This window comes from Schistocerca americana, chromosome 1, assembly GCF_021461395.2.
Source record: "Schistocerca americana isolate TAMUIC-IGC-003095 chromosome 1, iqSchAmer2.1, whole genome shotgun sequence".
In the NCBI taxonomy this organism is placed as follows: Eukaryota; Metazoa; Arthropoda; class Insecta; order Orthoptera; family Acrididae; genus Schistocerca; species Schistocerca americana.
In genome coordinates this window covers 191,395,726-191,417,491 of record NC_060119.1, presented here as the reverse complement: position 1 = coordinate 191,417,491, position 21,766 = coordinate 191,395,726, and the positions used below count along the sequence as shown (strand labels likewise).

Sequence of the window (21,766 nt, the reverse complement as noted above, 5' to 3'; positions counted from 1 at the left end):
TTCTACAGATCGATCATCACGAGACAGCATCACATGTCCTTCCTACATGATATGCTGTGAAGATGATTGCAATTCAGTCCATGCATTTGATGTAAAGTTTGGTAATAAGGAATCAATATTATCACCATTCCTCCACTTGCCAACCAAAGTGTTTACTCCATTAGAATTTTAACTGGCTTCCTCTGAGTCAGCTGACACCGCAGAAGAGTATTTTATCAACCTTGTCTGTTGAGGTAGGTTACTTTGTGTAAATTGAAGTGGCAATTGATCAACAAATGTTTGAGTAATCTGTAGCTATTGCAGCAATGAGATCATTGCCACTGGGGATAGAAGTGGAACATTTTATGATTCTTTTAATGTGGACTAAGTGAGATTCCTGATCAGGATTTTACTTCAGTAGTAGTGCTGCTTCTCTCCATGTATATCTTCTTGCATTTCTTGTAGTGACGTTTTTTAAATTACAAACACAACACTGTTTAACATAAGTTGTGAACCTTCCACATTTATTGACATGAGTAATGTAGTGATCATCAACAGATATTTAATAATTTAGGCACTTCATGTACCACAGGTCAGTATCTGCACTACGGATGTTTAGACAGAGTGGTATCATTTTTACAGTACATTTGTGCTGTCAAATTGTAACAAACGACATGAAGGTGGCTTTAGTTACATAGTCACTGCACATAGTAGCTTTTCACATGAAGCAACTTGTCACATGATGTTTACAGTTTGATTATAAGGCACTGTCTGACTTTTTTACTGATTACATTTTGATGCAAACTCACATGTGATTGACAAGATAGCTTACATAATTGTGCAGAGAGTCTGAACGACTATATCTGGATAAGGTTAACTAAGTGATTGATAGTTGTTCACAAGGCAGCTGCCATAGCAACAGCCAATCAGTGTGAGAGTGAAGTCACACCTGTCCGATGCCCAGTTGTCATATTGAATTGCTACCTCTTGTTACCAGTCAGTTGCAGACAATTGTATTCTATTAAGTAATTCTTGTGATTTTTTTTATTTCTTATATGATTTGTGTATTGGTGTGGTATGTTTCTCTTACTATGAATTTGTTCCAACTATGAACTTGCTTAGGAAAGGGGTAAGAATATTATGCTCTTGCAAAGTGAACTCAATACTTCATGTTAATGGGGAACTAGACATCTGCTGTTACTGTAGGTGTATTGCACTTGCATTTAATGGTGAACTGACAACACCCTCCCCTTCCACGCAATGTCAAACACTTCTTTATTTTGATCCTATACTTTGTAGACTTAATCGAGTATTGTTGTGCGCTCATACTTACAGAAATATGTAGGATTAGAAGTTAAAATCTACTAAAATATTTTTAATTATTAACCATAAAAGAGAGCAAAAGCAGAGCATAGAAAATTATAGTAAGCAAAAAAGGAAGCCCTTTCAACTGTTACTTGTATTACCACAATAAAGGCAACTTTATAGATACTATTTTATATAAATGATCCCGAATTCCATGGAATTCACAGAGCCTGCCGGAAGTTGCTAAGAATGAAATTTTCAAAACCAAATCATTAGCTAACAAGAGAGTTCTAGTAGAAGAGGGTAATTTTGGAATCTGAAAAAATTCAAGCTACAAATATGTTGCACTGAATTTTGGAGATAAACATTATTTCAGATTGATTGTTTTGGAAAGTGAATTTTTGAATAGAATAATTTTTTAACTAGGACGATTTTGAAAAACATTAAGTATTTATTGAAAAGATGAAAAATGAGGGCTACCTCATTTTAGAAACAAACAGCTATTTCCTCACTGAAAATTTCACCTCTGTGTTTTTTGCTTATCTTAAATTGTAGATATTTCTTTATAAAAGAATTTCCAGGTATTCTAACTGTGAAACTACCATTAGTGATTAAGACATTATGGAATAAATAGTAAGTCTCACTGTAATAGGGCATGAATAAGAAATTAGTTATTTTGTATAACCGTCACATGTGTTTTCCACAAAACAGAAACAAATAATGAGGAAAATTACCGTATATTTGTGCCAGGAATGGTACGAGAACTAGGAGGGGGGGTTCCACCTTGTTCCTTTATTTTACAATGTTTCTGGGAGTGGTTCTTTTTTTTTTTTAAGTGGACGTAGCAAAAGCACACAATTTCTATGTAGTGTTATTCATAGTTTCCTCCCAATATAGGGCAAATTAAATTAGTTGCATATGTTGGGAAACATTTGTAACTTGGATGGAATATTTATCTCTTATATTTCAGATATTAATCACATGCTTGCTGGGACTGCAAAATATATTTTGTCAGTCAAAAGAAATGTTGGACAAATATGTTGGTGATGCCCTTGGTATTGTCAAAGCTTATATGTTGTTTGGTTTGTCAGGCCACACAGAGCTCAAACCTCAGAAAGTCTTTCCAAGTATATTCGCTCAAGCTGATTTAAGACCAACTTCCAGCAATTCAGTAAAGGTGAATAAGGTATGTGTGTTTGTATTTGTAATGTTTGTCGTTTAACAAGAAATTCAAACACAAATGTTTTTACGGTTAATGTAAATAGGTTAAGCATTACCTGCTGCTCTTGTTCATGTATAGAGTGGATGTTGGCAATTCGCTTTCATGTCAAGTTTCACGCATCTAGCACTAGGAAGTGAATTACCCACATTTTGTGAATTGCCTTTACTTCATGTTTTGCATTTTCTGGTGATTCATGTTTCTGTTCTACACACTGGTGATTACATTTGCAGCACAGTGAAAACAAAACCCAACAAATATCAAATTTGCATCATATGTACTGCATGCTCAGATACGCAAATGTATAACACTGCAACACAACCATAGGAAATAGGTAGGATTAATGTCATCTACATTCTGTAGTGAATAAGAATAAATTACACAATAGATTTCTCATTCAGAAGCTGTATTTGAATGTTGTTTGTTTATGAGATTATGTTATTCCTCATGTAAGAAAAAGAAAGAACTACCAGCATTTGTTAGAATTAAGCAGTGCCAGAGTTGTAGCCTGTTAGGACTACGGTTTATTGGTCTGGAAAGGCGCTACTTTTGTCTGCTGTGATTCCGTGGTCATCATATTAATATGGCTCATTGCGTTCAGGAGGGAGATGCTAAACGTCATGTAGGAACTCAATGACCCAAGAGGACAGACATATTGTTCCTTCAACCATGCAAAATTGTACAGCCACATCATTAACTTGAGTCAGCAAATGAGCTTATTTGCAGCAGAACAAATATTCACATGTACAATGTTGCGACGTCCAGACATCTTTATGGGCAAGAGAGAGAAGCATGCTGATTGTGGTGCATACAGTCAACACTGGACACAGAAGTGACACCTGATTGTTTTTCCAGATGATTTCTGGATCTGCATCCAGCTATACACTGGACTTACCTGTACGTGGAGGCTTCAAGGAGACCACTTTGCGTTTGTTGCAGTCATATGGGTCAACAGCTGGTGTGGCGATAATGTGTGCTATTAAGTACACAGTACGATCACCTTCAGTTCTCATAGACCAGGATGTTCCAGCTGAAGACCCCACCAGTTGACAGCTGGGCACCTCGAGGTATCAATGTGCAGGGAAACAGTTTACAATAAGGCTGCTGGGCCATAGTCTACACAATTGTACTGCACTGGCTGAGCATCCTTGCATAAGAGTGGCCATGTGGTTTGTACACTTACAGCATATAGGATGACTCAAGTTTGTTGATATTTGAAAGTGCACTAATTCACAGAATAAAGTAGCAGGAGAGGTAAAAATTAACACACCTGCCTGAATAGACATGGGGGTTTTATTGAAATCAAAAGCGAGTGAAATAACTGGCCAACAGATGGTGCTGGATAGCAGCATGTCAGATATGCTATGTGAGAATCTTGAATAAAATTAGCTGTATTGAGAGAGGGGGTCATATCAACCCCGTCTTGGCTGACAAACCCCAGCTGGAAGGTACGACTTTCATGCAGGGTGGCACTCTTTCCCATATTGCTACATGTGTGTAAAATCTCTTGTGCGAGTCATTTGATGAGGATCGTTTACTGAGCTGCCACATCTGTCATGCTTGGCCTTCCATGTCCCCAGGCCTCAATCAGTGTGTATATTGGTTGCGGCGTTACCTAAAGTTGCAATTCTACTGCGATCATCGTACTCGTTAGGGATGCTAGAAGACTACAGGGGTGGGTGAGTGGGGGGGGGGGGGGGGGGAGGAGGAGATATTCAAGGTCAGGTACACTCGCGTAGCACATTGCTTGTAAGCCAAAGATGATAGAGTTTTTCCAGAGATTGATCAAACATGGCAACAAAGTGATCTGTGTATAAAACAATGAGACAATGGTAATAAAAGAGTTACTATACTGAAAATATAAATATAAAAGGAAACAATAAGAACTACAGGCTATATTGAAGAAAGATGGAATATAGTAAAACAGGAATGAAGTAATAATATAAAAGGAAACAGTAAGAGCAATGGGGAAGCAGTATATCTCAGATTATGTTACTAATAAGTGAACTGATAGACAGTGAATTAATTGTCTGAATCAAAGCCCTGTGAGAATATTGAAGTGATAGTGAAACGGCGACTGTATTGGTAATAGAAGTATGAAAACTGAATAGACAATTTATAACTAATACTAATAGTAAACCTAAGTAAATAAATTATTATAACAGGAAACTGTTTGATGGAAAGTACTACAAAATAAAATGTTTGTTTACAAAGTAGACACACATAAAAGTGAACACACAAACAAAATTCAGTAAGAGTTGACATGATGAGATTTTCACTCTGCAGCGGAGTGTGCGCTGGTATGAAACTTCCTGGCAGATGAAAACTGTGTGCTGGACCGAGACTCGAACTCGGGACCTTTGCCTTTTGCAGGCAAGTGCTCTATCAACTGAGCTACCCAAGCAGGACTCACACCCTGTCCACACAGCTTTACTTCCGCCAGTACCTCGTCTCCTACCTTCCAAACTTTACAGAAGCTCTCCTGTGAAGGTCCCGAGTTCGAGTCCTGGTCCGGCACACAGTTTTAATCTGCCAGGAAGTTTCATGAGTTGACATGTTCTTAGCTCCTAAAGCACAGCCTTTTGAGTTAATGTGCACACAGTCTTTGCAGACTGATCTTTTCCATTTCTGGTCTTCTACAGTATCCTTCTGTTGTTGGTCCACATGTTTCGTAGCCTAAATCTCAAGATAACACATTTTAAAATCGTTAGTCTTTCAGAGGGGAGATTTTTGCATATTGTCAGATCTGACTTTGCAAGATTTCAGATCTTTTTGCATTTGGCCCAACTTAACTATTCTGTGTCTTGGTTTTGTAGATCTTAGTGTTTTACACCCTACTTGGTGATTTCTCCCTGCGCATTTGATATCACCTACAGGCGTATCTTCTCGTGGGCTAGATTGATCGCTAATTCATCTGTATTCTCTCAGTTGTTCTCTAGAATCCTGAACCGTCTGAGATTATTGCATCTCTGCTATTGTTTAAGCTTGTCAGATTTCTCGATCATATTCTGTTCAATAAATTATGCCCTATCCTCAGTTTCTTTTAAAGATTTGTTCACAATATGCACTTGGTCCCAGTCATCTTCAGAGTTTCCTGTATTTTAGGCCAGTGACAGCATCAGTAATGGTCTGTATAACAAGCTCAAGCATACCATAGATATATTAAAAAATCTTGTTTCGTATGTGCATTGTTTGTACACTTCACACATTCCACATTATAATGTCTACTGTACCGTGCGATAGGGCAGTGGAACATGCAACCAACCAACTAACTAACTAACTGTCTTGTGACTGGAGTGTGGAACTTGTCTAAGCCATGACAAGTGTGGCGATGTTTGAGATATCAGGGGTATGGCCATAGCTCCCAGTGTCAGTTCGACTGCAGCACTCTCACTAGAATGGCTGTTGGTGATGTGCATTGTTTTTGATAATTTTCCATTTTAAATGGAGTTTCACATTACAGATTTTCAAAATAAAATGCAATTATGTCACTAGGCACTCACTGCAAGGTTATTTCAATATATAGAACAGACAACTGCTTAATAACACCTCCAAAGTAATGGAGTGTGCCTTTATCTTTGCCTATGATATTTTCTTAACATGGGTAATAGTCAATCTTAATGTCCGCTGTAGCATACTTGTTTTATGTGTCTGATTTTTCACCTAATACATCTTCATTGTCATAATGTTTGCTCTTAATTCAATTGCAGTCAGGTTGTAATAATGTTATTTCAAGACATAATCTCAAGAAAGAACTTCTTTTAACATTGAGCTTTTGTGAGAACACAGCAGATTCTGATTGCCTTAACGATCTGTAGTAATTTCATAGACTTAATTCAGTCAGATGGTGCACAAAAAGGCCAAATAGTGGAAAATTTTGTTGAATTTTTTGGGCAAGTTTTATATAAATTTTTGAGGATGCTGAATTTGAATTTTCAAAGTTACACCAAAATTTTGTTCGAGAAATTTGTCAAAACTGGAAAAAAGCCTAAAAAATGGAACTTTTTGATTTTTTGATTATAACTCTGAAGTGACGCAATTTTTAGTGAAGCTGACTATTATGAAAATAAAGAGGATAAAATTTCCCCCAAAATAGATCTCAGTGACTCTTTTCATCAGATCAAAATGTGATGTGTAGTGGATGTTGAAGTTGGGATGATTTCAAAGCTGAAAAGATGGGTATTGCAGGACATACACCTCTGCCCTTATAGAATTTTGTTGCACATTCATTGCTGAATTCCACAGTTGGATGGAGGGTGTGGGGACGGTAGGTTACAGTAGGCTCAGTTCGGGATGATATTTGGATCGAAGAATGTGTTGTTAACATTACTCCAATCTGTGCACTTCAGAAAAGTTGGTGCTAGAGGGGAGGATCCATATGGCCTGAATTGTGAAGCAGCCATTGAAATCAAGCATGTTGTCTCCAGCTTTATGTTGTGCTGCAGGGTGATCCACTTCACTCGTGGTCATAGTTGGCAGTGTCCATTCATCCTTATGGACAGCTGGTTGATAGTTATACAGATATAAAAAAGACTGAACAATGATTTCAGCAGAGTTGGTCCATGACACAACTACTTTCACAAGTGAGCTGGCCCCTGATGGGGTAGGATATGCATGTCACAGGACTGGAATAGGAATTGCTGAGTGGGTGGATTAGGCAGATCTGGGTCTTCCGAAGGGATTGGTCCCTACAGCAAGGGGTTGGTGTTGGTAGTGGTATAGTGTTAGACTGCAGGATGTATTCATTCTGTGGCAACCAGGTAATCCAAGGAAAACAAGGGAATTTTTTCATCTGGGAAAAATGTGTGAATTTTTTTATCTCGGAAAAACATGGAAATATTTCATATTTTGGTTTTCAGTTACATCTTTTTAGTTTTGAAAGATAAGAGCTGATACTCTAATGAGGAATTTTACTTATGCCCAGTACTGCAAAATAATATTGCAACAATGAAACAGAAATGAGACAATAACACCAATCTATAACTTTAGTTGATAAGAAAATGTACCATTTACAACAGCAAAACACTTTGTGCGCTCATGTGTCTGCAAACAGCAAAATGTGTCAATGGCTTTAAGATGAAGACTATGCATATCACAGAACATCAAAATATCAGAAGTCCAAAGTGGAAACAGAGAATGACAGCAGCATTCCACGCGATACTAAGGCTCTGTCTTCAATGTTTCAAGCATAAAGTGAAATCGTGTCAAGTACAACTACTATAATCACTGGTCTAAAATTTTGTAATTTGTGAACATGTAGTGTACATATTGCTGCACATCAAAGATCTTTCCAAAGCATGTTTTTTGCTGGGTTTTGTTTTCTAAAATCCCAGGAATTGAGTGAAAGCTTCATCATTCAAAAAATTGATAAGTTTTATAGCTGCAAGGGAAAGTACTCTGTCACTTAACACAGAAAAAATGTACTTTCATGTGGGGTATAGTGTGTCTTCATTGGATAAAAAGTTTATTTTTAACTGGGAAAAATCTTTTTTCTTTTCCTCCCTCTCTCTGTGTATACACCCTGAACTAGGACGTCATGCAGGTTTTGTGGGTGCCAGAACACCACTTTGCCAGAGATGAGGAGGACTTTGGTAGGATGTCCTCATTTCAGGCCCTGAAGAAGGATATTGTCCATTTTTCCAGTCCAAGGTGGTATTGAGTGATGCAGGGGGCACTCGCTTGTTGCTGGTTCTTTGGGGGGTCTGGGAGAATTTGGGGTGTATGATATGTGGCACGGGACATCTTTCGGGGATTAGGTCTGGGGGATGGTAACTGTCTGTGAAGGCTTTTGTGAGACCTTCAGCACATTGGACAAGGGAGCTCCTCTCTACATCTACATCTACATCTACATCTACATGATTACTATGCAAACCACACTTAAGTGCTTAGTGGAGGTTTCATCAAACCAATTTCATACTTATTCTCTGTTGTTCTACTCCTGACCATTGTGTGGAAAAAATGAACACCTATATCTTTCTTGCGAGCTCTAATTATTATTATGAGCATTTATCCTAATTGAGGTCAGTGTTAATAAAATACTTTCGCATTCGAAGGAGAAAGTTGGCGATGGAAATTTTGTGAGAAGATCCCACTGCAACAAGAAATGCCTTTGTTTTAATGATGTCCACCCCAAATCTTGTATCGTGTCTGTGACACTCTCTCCCTTATTTCTCAATCATACACAACATGCTGTCCTCCTTTGAACTTTCTCGATGTACTCTGTTTACCCTATCTGGGAAGGATACCACACTGCACAGCAGTGCTCCAAAGGAGAATGGACAAGTGTAGTGTAGGAAGTCTCTTTAGTAGATCTGTTGCATATTTAAGTGTTGTGTCAATAAAAATCATCCTTTGGTTCACCTGCCTCACAACATTTTTCTGTGTGTACTTTCCAGTTTAAATTGTTTGTAATTGTAATTCCTAGGCATTTAGTTGAATTTACGGCCTTTAGATTTGATTGATTAATCATGTAACTAAAGTTCAACAGATTCTTTTTAACATTCATGTGAAATCATTTATATAGATACTGAAGAACAGAGGACCTATAACACTACTTTGGGGAACACCAGAAATAGTTTATGTTACTAGGAACTGTGACATCTCTGACAGGAAATCACAAATCCAGTCTCATAACTGAGACAATGTTCCATAATCACGCAATTTGATTACAAGCTGCTTGTGAGGTACTTTTTTGTGTCAAACACCTTCTAGAAATCTAGAAATACGGAATCAATTTGAAATCACTTTTCGATAGTACTCCTAGGATTTCTAAATCTGTGTTGACTACTTGTCAATAGACCGCTGTCGTTGAGGTAATTCATAGTGTTCGAACACAATGCATGTTCCAGAATCCAGCTGCATATCCTCGTTAATGATATGGACATGTAATTTAATGGATTTCTCATTTTGCCTTTCTTGTCTATTGGCGTGACCTGTGCAACTTTCCAATCCTTGGGTATCTTTCATCGAGCATGCGATTGTATATGATTGTTAAGTATGCACCTAATTGGTATACAGTCTGGACTGGAAGACTTGATTTCATCAAATGATAAAAGTTGCTTCACTACTCCAGGAATATCTGCTTTTCAGTTTCTCATGTTGGCAGATGTTCTTGATTCAAAATCTGGAATATTGACTTCGTCTTCTTTGGTGAAGGAATTTTGGAAGGTTGCATTTAGTAACTCTGCTTTAGCAGCATTGTCATTAATAGTATTTCCATTGCTACTGCACAGAGAAAGGCTTTTGATTGTGTCTTACCACTAGCATACTTAACATACGAACAGAATCTCACTTTCACAGCAGATACGCTGTCCCAGTGTGGCCAGGCTGTATGGGAGGGATTTTTTGGTGTGTATTGGGTGACAGCTGTTGAAAAGACATTATGTTGGTGTTTAGTGGGTTTAATATGGACAGAGGTGTAGATTAAATCATCAGAGAGGAAGTGGCCAACATCCAGGAAGGTGGCATGGAGGGTTTAGGAGGACAAGGTGAAGCAAGTGGGAGGGAAGGTGTGGAAGTTGTGAAGGAATGAAGATAGGGTGCCATGGTCCTGAGTCCGAATCAGGAGAATTCACCAATGAACCTGAATGAGATCAAGGTTTTCAGATTTTGGGAGTCTAGGACAGTTTCCTTTAGACATTCCATAAACAAGTTGGCATAGTAAATGCCATGCGGGTGTCCATTGCTGTGCTGCATATTTTTTTGACTACCTTCCCTTTGAAGAAATAGTAGTTGTGTGTTAGGATATAATTAGTAATGTGTATGAGGAATGAGGTAGTGGGTTTGGAGTTGAAAGGATGTTGAGAGAAATAGTGCTCAATAGTAATGATATCATGGGCATGATGGATGTTGGTGTATAGGGAAGTGACATCAAGTGACAGGTAGGGATCGTGGAGATGCTGGAGAGTGAGTGGAGGAAGTAGTTACTACCTTTGATGTGGGAGGCTAGATTTCAGGATATGGGTTAGAAGCTTTGGTCAATAAGGGCTGGAATTCTTTCATTGGAATCATGATAACCAGTTGCAATGGGATATTCTGGATGGTTTGTTGTGGATTTTGAGGAGCGTGTAGAAGGTAGGCGTGTGGGATTTCATAGGAGTGGGGAAGGAATTGTATAAGGGGAGGGATTCTGGGAAGGCCTCAGGCTTTAAGCAGGGATTTGAGGCTGTGTTGGACTCCTGGGATGGGAGCACTCTAGCTAAGTTTATAGGTGGAGTTTTGGACAGTTGGCACAGATATTCCACCAGGTAATCACTGCGATTCATAACGACAGTAGTGGTTCCTTTGTCTGGAGCTCAGGATCTGTTTTGAGGCTGTGTATGAGTGTCCTTTCTTCTGCTAAAAGGTTGCTGGTGTTAGGAAGGGACCTGGGGAAGGATGGTGAGGCCATATTGGAGGTAAGGAATTCCTGGATGGTAACCAGAATGTGGTTAGGTGGAAGGGGGAGGGGAGGATCATGGTTGGATGGTGGTGTGAACTGGGAGAGGCAGGGTTTAGTTGGCATTAGTTTGGCGTTGGTTGGAAGGATTGGTGGCAAAGACATTTTTCCGTAGCATGGATTGGGAGAGGAGAGCAGGTCCTCGACAAATCCAACATGGTTAAATATGCATTTGTGTGTTTCTCTTGCAGTCTGACCAGAGCGGCTGGATATATGGTCATGTTTGTGTGAGGTGTGCTTGGTTGTGTGAATGTGTGTGTGTGTTTCTCTTTTCTAAATTTGGCTGAAAGCTTATGTGTAACAGTCTTTTCATTGTGTCTGTCTAAATCTCAACATGCCATCTTTATGGTGAGTAGCAATCTATCCTTTTCATAATATTGTTTGTGTTCCAACCTGGACTTTCCAACATTCTATTTTGCCTAATGGCTTTTCTTCATCCCAGTGATGTTTTCCTTTGTTACTTTTCTCTAAAACAGTACTGTACTCAATGTTTGCACACTTTCTTGTTTCCTACAATTCTTCCTGACTATAATTATAAGTATAATTATTCCAAGTGATACCATTTCCTCCCTCATCCTCTCATATTTTTGTGTGTTATTTTCCGCATGTGCCTATGCCACCCTAACTTATGAACATAACCAATCTCTGTTGTTCTCCCTCCTCCCTCCATCCCTCCACCCCTCCCTCCCTCCGTCCCTCCGTCCCTCCCTCGCTTCCTCGCTCGCTCCCTCCCTCCCTCCCTCCCTCCGTCCCTCGCTCGCTCGCTCGCTCCCTCCCTCCCTCCCTCCCTCCCTCCCTCCCTGAGCAGTGGCAAGTTGGAGACCTGTGAATTGGTATTCTTATGTATAGGAATAATAGCACACTGCTTGTAAAAGGCAGAAATCCAGTTCTGGGCCATGATCTGAAACTGTTTTACAGTTTGTCCATTAAATGGTCACTGTCGGAACAAGTTGTGTGTTGGCATCCCCTTTGAGAAATGTTTCCCTTGTGAGTTCATATTCTTGTGTTTAGCATGGACTTCTAGGTTTGGTGTTTTTTAACCTAATTTCGACACATTCAAGCGAGATTGAAATGCCGTTCACACACATCTGCTTCATATTTCCACATATTCCATTTTGATTTTCATTCCATAAAACTGATATTAATGAGCTTTGTTGTATTAGTTATTGTGGACAGTTTGAAACTGATCAAAAGTTGTAAAATGTAATAGATATTTCTTAACATTGGTGTATTGTACAAGAATTCAGTGTGTAAAGAAAACAATCTGCAAAGTGAATTTTTGCTATAAATCCCTCATGGTGTACTAGAATACATTTTGTTATTAAAGTCTCTAATACATTTAAATTGGTTGCTGGACTGGGACTGAAACCTTTACAGGTACCAGTTTTATGAATAGAGCTCTTTAGAGATGCGCTGTACTCAGGGTGCTTAAAACTAAATTGGATGCTTACAGAGTGAGGTACTGCAGTCATTAAGGCACTGAATTTAATTTTTTCCATAGTTTTCTTAAATTGATAGAGGTTGGGGATGGAGTGGTTTTGTTTGAAGAGGACACAGCCCATTTTTATGTCTGTCCTTTTCCAGTTTGCACTCTCTAATGATCTTGTCACGTACTGAAGTTGCAACTGGCTTGTGATTTTTGCCTCCCTCTACTGAGAATCTATAAAGTAGACTTTGTGTCATCTGTTTCTCACATGTTTACTGCACATGGTAACTAGAAGACTTTTATATATTTTACAGTACTAAGTAATGTAGGCTAAATATTACATCAAAATTGGGATATTAAGTGTTTGGAAATTGTGTTATTCATTGTTACTAAGTGAGAGTATGTACTAAAATAGATTGAGTCATGGAGACTGAATGTAGTTAGTTCTACTGGGAGAATTGTAAACAAATAAGAGACAAAATTGTTCATGTGTGCCTCATCTCAAAGTAAGAAAAGAATTTTCTTCATAACTCTGTTCTCTGTTTCTAGAACTCAAAAGTCAAACTAAGGAACCCCAGACAGGCCAAAAAGACAGAGTCCAGGCCAGCTGACATTGAACACTGTGCATGGAAGACATACTCAGCAGTGGAAGGTTCATTAAAATCAAGTGCACAAGATAACAATACTGTAGCGACTTTTTTAAAAACAAGTGAGTCTGATTATTCAGATTCAGAAACAGGACAGACTGCAAAGACAAGGAGCTTTCAGGGCAGAGTGAGGCAGAGTTCTCAGTGCTTACTGCAAACAATAATCAAGGTTTAAGGCAAAGTATAATAACAAAGATTAACACTCTTTTTGGTATTTGAAATACCCGTTGCAGCTTTTCATTATAAATCTAGTTTCATTTTTAATTTTTCAGGTTATGGACAAAAAAGTATTGTTTGGCTATTTGTCCAACTTTTTACCTGATGGCACAACACAAACTAGGACTCTCATGACTTGCCTTCTGAGAGATCCTTCTTCACAATGTAGACTGGAGATTATTAACTCTTTGTCAGCCATATTTCTAGCTTCAAAAATATATTTTCTACAAGCTGAACGCAGGTGACTGTTATAACTTATTTTTAATATAAAGACTTCATATTTATAGTTATTACTTTATCTTTTGCTCCTGTAAGCTTACTTTCAAAATGTCACTTACAAAACTATTTGAAGGGGATGGGTAATTAGGTGGAAGACTATAAAAGGAAATATTGCACTTTGTTTACACGTCACTACACCTTTTTTAAACTATGTCATCATATGCGACAATCAACCATTAATAATTAATAAGGTCTTTCTAGCCAGTTACTCTTCATTTCATATATTCCAAAGGAAATTTTGTTTTGACTTCTTCTAAACCTCTGTTTTCTCCCTGGGACCATTAAATCTCCCCTGTAGCATGCCAGGCCAGTTTTTTTGGTTGTATTTCTTGAGTTGATGATACTGGGCCTTTTCTGTTGTGATATTCAATAAATTCTATTCGCTTTTCCTGTGTTTTGCATTAAAACTGTTTAGAACATAGCAATAAATTCCAACAAAAGCTGTTTTAATGGTTATGAATGAAGATTCACAAACCTTAATGCTATTAATTTTAAAAAGCTTGTCAGTGTGAAAATTGCAAGTGAAACAGCAAATCCGAACAATGATGTACAAAATGCAACAGCTTTCAAGCCCAGCATACGGTCTGTAAAGAGCTAAAATTCAAAAAACTCAACATAGCAAGTACAGTATCCAAAATAGTAAAAAGCATTAATGAAAAACTTGGAAATAATCATATGCTTGTTTATACACATAGAAAGCTAGCAGTTTTTCAGTCTGGTTAAAACTTGGACCTTGATCAATGTTGCTGTAGTTTCCTTTTTTTAATATAATTTTTTAAATTCCTATACCACTTTACATAGCGTATCTACTTGTACCTTTATCTTTCTCTCTTAAGAATAGGTTTATGTTTTTCACAAATCAGCTGCAGAGGAAATGTAGACATAATTCTAGGGCCATTGAAGAAATTTTTGTATAAATCTGATTTCTTATTTTCCAGTTCATAGGTATGAAATATGGCAGTTACAAATTCTGAGTGTTCCTTATGCTTCATTATCAACGGCAGGAAGTCCAAAATAATTAAAACTGGCAACAAAAAAAAAAAAAAAAAAAAAAATTTTTTTTAAAAAATTGTCTTCACACACACGCACACGCACACGCACACACACACACACACACACACACACACACACACACACACCAGCTCTCCGAAATCAGCGTAACCCAGTCAAAAATATATCATTATTCAATCTTATGTCTTAATGCTATACAAAATAGCAAACCTGTTACGGTCTTATGGCCTTGAAAGAAATTCCTCCACTAGAAATAAACCACATCAGACTCTCATGTGTAACAAGAAAGCAAACAAGTTGCATCAAAGATCAAAGGTTAGGCACATGTCAACTTGAATGTAGTGGACTGCTCCTCTTTACCTTGGACAGATGGGAAGATAAATTAAAATGGGTTAAAGTTGATCCAATATCCTGAAATCTGAACAAATTCACATATGGCAAGCACCTTGTTCAAAACAAACATTCAATTAATAATATCACCAGTAACCACCAAGCCATACAACTGCTATAGAAGGAATGAGATATGATTTCATTTAAAGACTTCTAAATGTTTGTTGATAATACATTTTCCCACCAGTAGATATTTAATGTGCAGTAATATGCGGATGATATTGGATAATAAAGTTTTCCTGTGCAACTATAGAAAAAATACTGTGTGAATATGCTGATAATTTCAAGTTGGATCTGAAAAGTGCTATGCTGTGAAATAAGCAGGTCTTAAATTTTATAACATCATATCAAACCTCATATTTTTTAATGTTATTCTATGTATTTTACAGGAAACAATGACTTAAAATAAACAATACTGTGCTATAGAAATACAGATAGTATGAAGAGCTTTTCACTTTTTGAAAGTGCTGTTTTGCAGCTGTATTATTTGGTAACCAGATTAAGTGCACTAAAAAAAGTAAAATATATTCCTTAAATTGATCTTTGGTAAAGTTGTGTGACAGTCATTTATAAATGCACACACACATCAGTTAACATGGTAACTTATATATGATAATTGTACAGTGTTTTAGTGTGTATATAAGTGGTAAGCTTGTGCAGACATCACCTTTATCTACTGTGTTCATAATGACATTTTCTGATGAAAATCTTATCTATCCCAAGCATGGTTGAGATCTCAATCAACAGCTCATAGTTGTATATTTTTCTTTTCTTTTATAACACTGATTGAAAAATAAATTGAGCTTATTGACTATGTACAAAATACACAAATACTTCTATGTATATTTCTTTTGGTCTAGGCTTCTCTCCACATTGCAAAGCTGAGTGATGTGGAAATAATAATTCAGTATTCTACAAATAGCATAACCATCTAAAGTTAAACCAAGTCAACTTGAAACCATTAACAGGATAATAAACAAAGAAATTATGAAGTGACGTGTTACGGTTTCCTTTCAGTTTATATTGATTTTTAGCAAGGAGACAATAACAAACATTGTATCCTGAACCGAAGGATAGAAAGTAACTCTATAGATTAACGTATGTACATATCATTTGTATAATAGTCATTTTAACTACTGATAATGTTACAATGCAATGCACCATAAGAGCAGTGTCAGATTTAGATAATAGTTGAATCTCCTCAAATATTCCTGTAAACAAACTGCACTTACATTCCAATAAAATAAATAAATAAATAAATAAATAAAATAAGAAAATAAAAAAAATAAAAAAATAAAAAAATATCTATTTTTGAATATATGTTCTTATTATATAGATAAAATATGTACTCAGCAACTGGTGGCAGGAGAAAACATGTGTAAAGGTTAAGTAAATGTGCAAGCCTTAGGAGCCAGTGGCTTCTTCTTCTGGAAGAAGAAGTGAAGGGGAAGGAAGAGGAATGAGAAGGAAAAGGAATGAAAGAAAAGGACTTGAGAGTTTAGGAAATGAGGAGAGTTTTGAAAAGAGACTTACAGATGGAATGAAAAGGAAAGAGTGATTGTCAGGGACAGCACTGGACAAGATTTGAGAGCTTGAAGTTGGAGGATGTGGAATTAAACAACACAGAGATTACTGGCATAACACGCGTGGAATTAGCCGAGCGGTCTAAGGCGCTGCAGTCATGGACTGTGCGGCTGGTCCTGGCGGAGGTTCGAGCCCTCCCTTGGGCATGGGTGTGCGTATTTGTCCTTACGATAATTTAGGTTTAATAGTGTGTAAGCTTAGGGACTGATGACCTTAGCAGTTAAGTCGCATAAGACTTCACATACATTTGAACAGTTTTGAACTGGCATAACATTGTGCAACAGTTAATAAGAGTGGAAAGCTAAGTATATTTTATGTGTTAGAGATTGGGTGGTAAAAATAGACAGGTAATAAAATGAAAGATACAGAAAACTAAAAGGGAATGCAGAAAGGAATAGTTACACTCGGAAGAAATGCTGAGTATGGAGAAACATAAACTAAGGCCAGGTGAATAGTGAGAACCAAGGTCATGTTGTTACCCCAGTTCCCATCTGTGGAGTTCTGAGAAATGGGTGTCAGGAGGAAGAATTGGTGGTAGTCGTACTAGTGTAGAAGACCAAACAGTATTTACGTAACAGCTGGTATACAGAAAGTGATTTCACAGATGTCTCTCCCTTTGATAATATACATTTTGCCACTTACAGGGCTTGTATAGCTGATGATAGGAGGGCTGTATAGAGCAAGATTTACATTGGGACAGTTGCAAGGGTAGGAGCTCTAGGTTAGGGAAATGGGTGCAGAAGGATCATAGGGTCTGATCAGGGTATGTGGAGATATTCCAAGAATTTCTAACAATCCACCATTGCTTCACAACTCTTTTTCAGGACCCCACAACATAACCCTAATCCGTCCTCTGCAGAACTCCAGGCTCTTTGATCCCTAAAAACTGATGACGGCATCTTTATCCTCCCAGTGGACAAAGATCTACCACTGTGGTACCTGATTGAAGGGAGTATGTAAATGAGGGTCTATGTCAGCTGCCTGATATCTCTACATACAGCATCTGCCATCAAGAACCCACCCCTGTGATACAAACTGACCTACAGTCCCTCCTCAGAACTTCGCGAATAACACTTCAGTCCATAGAACTACTTAGCCCACCCAAACCACATACCCACACCTTTTACCTTCTTCCTAAGATCCACAACCCAGTCCCCCTTACCATCCCATAGTTTATGGTTTCAAAGCACCCCTGAATGTATATCAGCTTTTGTTGATTAACATATGCAAGCAGTAGTACAAAGACTTCCCTCCTATATTAAAGACACCAGCCATTTTCTAGATTGTCTGAAATCTGTGCCCGTCCCACTCCCACCAGACACCTTGCTTGTCACTATTGATGCTACTTCCATCTATACCACCACCCCCATATACATGGTTTGTCTGCTGTTGAACTTTTCCTCAATCAATGGCCACCTCATTCCAGACCTATGACATCCTTTTTGCTTACCTTAATCAACTTTATACTTACCAACAGCTACTTTACCTTTGAGGGTTGGACACAGAGATCAGGGACGTGGCCATGGGAACCAGGATGACTTCTCCCTATTCTAAACTTTCCATAGGTCAGTTGGAGGAGGCTTTCTTGGGATCCAAAAGTCTTCCGCTCCTGATTTGGTTTAAATACATTGGTGACATCTTTCAAACAATGGAAAATCCAGGCTGGAATGCAACAATGTTATGAAGAGGAAAGTTGCTACTCACCATATTGCAGATATGCAGAGTTGTAGATAGGCACAACAAAAGGCTGTTACAAATTTGCCATATGGACTCATGGTGAGCCGGACCGTTAAAATTTTTAGGATCTCTAAATATATTTTCCCAATTAAATTTCACATTGTCCTATTCCTGATTCTTTTATTTTTATTTATTTTTTTGTGGATTTTTCCTTGGCATTGGCCTCATCCTCACTGAGAATCAGTTGCACACTTCTGTTCACATTAAACTTACTAACAAACAACAGTACTTGCATTTTGACAGTTGCCATCCTTTCCATGTCAAATGTTCCCTCCCGTACAGCCTTGGAATATGAGGCAAACATATTTTTTCAGATGGAGTCTTACAGCAATACACCACCATTCTCAACTCAGCCTTCCTGGACATAATTACCCCACCAGCGTAGTTCTAAAGCAAATTTCCTGGACCATCACATCCAATCCTGGTACTGCTGATCCCTCCAAAAGACTGCATAGGTGTACACCTCATGTCACTCAATATTATCCTGCTCTGGAATGTGTTAATCAGCTACTTTGACAAGGCTGTAACTTCCTAAAATCAAGCCCTGAAATGAGGTCCATTCAGTGTGACATTTTGCCCACCACACCTAGAACAGCTTTTCGGTGCCTCACAATCTTCCCATATACTGATCAGATTCTGTGCTGCTTCTGCACTCTATGGATCCTCCCCTTGTGACCAACCCCACTGTAAGACTTGCCCTGTGCTCCACACCAGCCCTGTTAGTGGTAAAACACATACTATCAAAGGGAGAGCCACCTGTGAAATGACTTGTCCTGTACCAGGTAGTATGTAAACAGAGTTATGTAAATGCTGTTTAGCCTTATGCATTGGTATGACTACCACCAAGTTATCAGTTAGGATGAAAGGACATGGACAGAGGGTGTATACTGAAAAAACACAATATCCTGATGTTCCCCTTATATCAGTTTCTCAGTACTCTGCAGGTAGGAGAACAGGTGTTACGTCATTGGTTCTCACCGCCTGCCTGACCTTAACTTGTGTTATTTTCTGAGGTCTCAGCATTGTTTCACAGTAACTTTTTCTTTCACTCCATTTTCTGTATCTTTCACTTTCTGATCTATCTGTCCTCCCCCTTCCCCCCTTCCGCCCTCCCCCCTCCACATTCAGTGACTCAGCTTTCCACTCATATTAATTCATGTTTGATGTATGATCAGTAATCTTGGTCTTGCTTTTGCTCTACCTTCCATCTTTAAGCTTTCAGGTTTTCAAATCTTGTCCGATGCAGCCCTCAACAGTTAGTCTTTCCTTCTTATCCCCTCTGTTAAGTCTCCCCCGTCTCAGGGTTCTTGTTGATTTTTGTGAACTCTTCCCAATTCTTAAAACTTGCTGGCCCTTTTCCTTCTTCCATCTTCCTTCCCCTCCAGCCTCTCTGCCAGAAGGGGGAGCCACTGACTCCTAAGGCTTGCACATTTACTTAAGCTTTATATGTGTATTCTCCTCCCACCACTTGGCGAATAGATGTGTTATCAATCCAATTACATTGCACTACTATTTTAGTTACATATGAGTAAGAAAGACATCATCAATTATATGTTTGTTCTTATAGTGGAAAACGCTGTGCAGCATTCACACCATACTCGGAAACTGTTGGAAATATTATTGAAGAAATTCATCGTTCCCTGTGTTTGGCTCTTTCTGCAGAAAATTCAGTTCCTGTAATAATCCAGCTTCTGAAGTGTGTAGCAAGATTGGTGCAAAATACACCGTACCATAGATTGAGCCATGGGCTCATTATGAAAGTTGTTAGGAACACAAGAGCTTTTCTAAGACACAAAGGTGAGTTCTTTGCAGTAGGCTTCATTCCTGTATCCATAGAATTGATGAACTCAAAAACTATTAGATTGTGGGCAAATGGGTTTAAATAAGTTTCTTTTGGTATTTGATGTACTCTGTCTGGCCCTAAATGGATTGTTTGAATTTGATTTTACTGATTACTGCATAACACTGGAAAGCTTGGTTTTGGGTGTGAATTTGATTTTACTGATTAATGCATAACACTGGAAAACTTGGTTTTGGGTGTCTGTTCATACTTTTACTCTCAGCTCCATATTTCTTCATATTTGCTTCAATTCTGAAATACTACTGCTACTAGTCTCTCTTTTTTTGTGGTTGAAGTTGTGTAACATTGTACTGTTATTGTGAAATTTCAGGCAAGCTAATTTAACTGTTACTTTTCTTGTAATAAAATACAGCATGACTGTTATTGAACTAACTTCAGAACAGTTTGCATTAGGACATTCAAACTGCATGGTTGGCCATGAGGCATGATGGGAATTAGTGGTTTGGTTTAGCAATGACGCCCGCTGTCATTTGGATGGGTTCATCAATAAGCAAAATTGGCACATTTGGGGGACTGAGAATCCATATTTCATGATCAAGAAGCCTCTTAACCCTCAACGTGTGACTGTGTGATGTGCAGTGTCGAGTCACTGAGTAATTAGTGTGATGTTCATTGATGGCTTGGTGACTATTGAATGGTACGTGAAGGTTTTGGAAGATGATTTCGTCCTCATTGTCCAAAGTGACCCAGATTTCGACAAGATGTGGTTCATGCAAGACGGAGCTCGACCCCATCAAAGTGGGAGAGATTTGATGTCCTGGAGGAGAAATTTGGGGCCGCATTATGACTCTGGGGGTACTCAGAGGCCACTGGCACGGGCCTCGAATGGCTGCCGTATTCTCCGGATCTGAATACATGGGGCTCCTTTTTGTGGGACTATGTTAACGATATGGAGTACAACAGTAACGCCAAAACCATTGCTGAACTGAAAACAGCCATTCAGGCGGTCATCGACAGCATCAGTGTTCCGACATTTCAGTGAGTCGTGCAGAATTTCACTATTCATAGACGTTTCTGGACTAAATATTGTTAAATACTTGTTATATATGTCTGCTTGTGTCTGTATGTGTGGATGGATATGTGCGTGTGTGCGAGTGTATACCTGTCCTTTTTTCCCCTAAGGTAAGTCTTTCCGCTCCCGGGATTGGAATGACTCCTTACCCTCTCCTTTAAAACCCACTTCCTTTCGTCTTCCCCTCTCCTTCCCTCTTTCCTGATGAGGCAACAGTTTGTTGCGAAAGCTTGAATTTTGTGTGTATGTTTGTGTTTGTTTGTGTGTCTGTCGACCTGCCAGCACTTTCATTTGGTAAGTCACATCATCTTTGTTTTTAGATAAATACTTGTTAATCCACTTTCAGTTTTTAATGAATCTGTTTATGGATCTAAAATAAAAAAAAAACTGGTCTGCCTGTGTTTCTACCAAACATTAAGTTCACAGTATTCGCTAGATTTTTCATTGAAATTCTCCATGGAAAAATCATACCTCCACATTAAAGCACTTTAAACTTGCCAAAAAGATGAAACCTATTAAACAATAAAGGCCATGGGTAGTCTCAGCAGTGTCAAAACACCTGGCTAATGACTGGCACTGTATACCTGAAAGGGAGGTCCTTGGAGATCTCAGGTGTGTGTGAATCACAGTGTGATACTGAAATGTGTGGGCTATGTCAGCTTA

At 38.4% G+C, this 21,766-nt stretch overlaps 1 protein-coding gene across 1 annotated transcript in view; it reads left to right on the top strand.

Moving 5' to 3' along the window:
• Positions 1-21,766, top strand: part of LOC124621341 (HEAT repeat-containing protein 6) — a 76,969-nt gene that overhangs the window by 20,892 nt on the left and 34,311 nt on the right. Inside the window, exons 4-7 of the mRNA XM_047147133.1 lie at positions 2,255-2,470; positions 12,916-13,182; positions 13,286-13,470; positions 19,798-20,027. Coding sequence (XP_047003089.1) covers positions 2,255-2,470; positions 12,916-13,182; positions 13,286-13,470; positions 19,798-20,027 — 898 coding nt within the window. The remainder of the gene's footprint in view (positions 1-2,254; positions 2,471-12,915; positions 13,183-13,285; positions 13,471-19,797; positions 20,028-21,766) is intronic.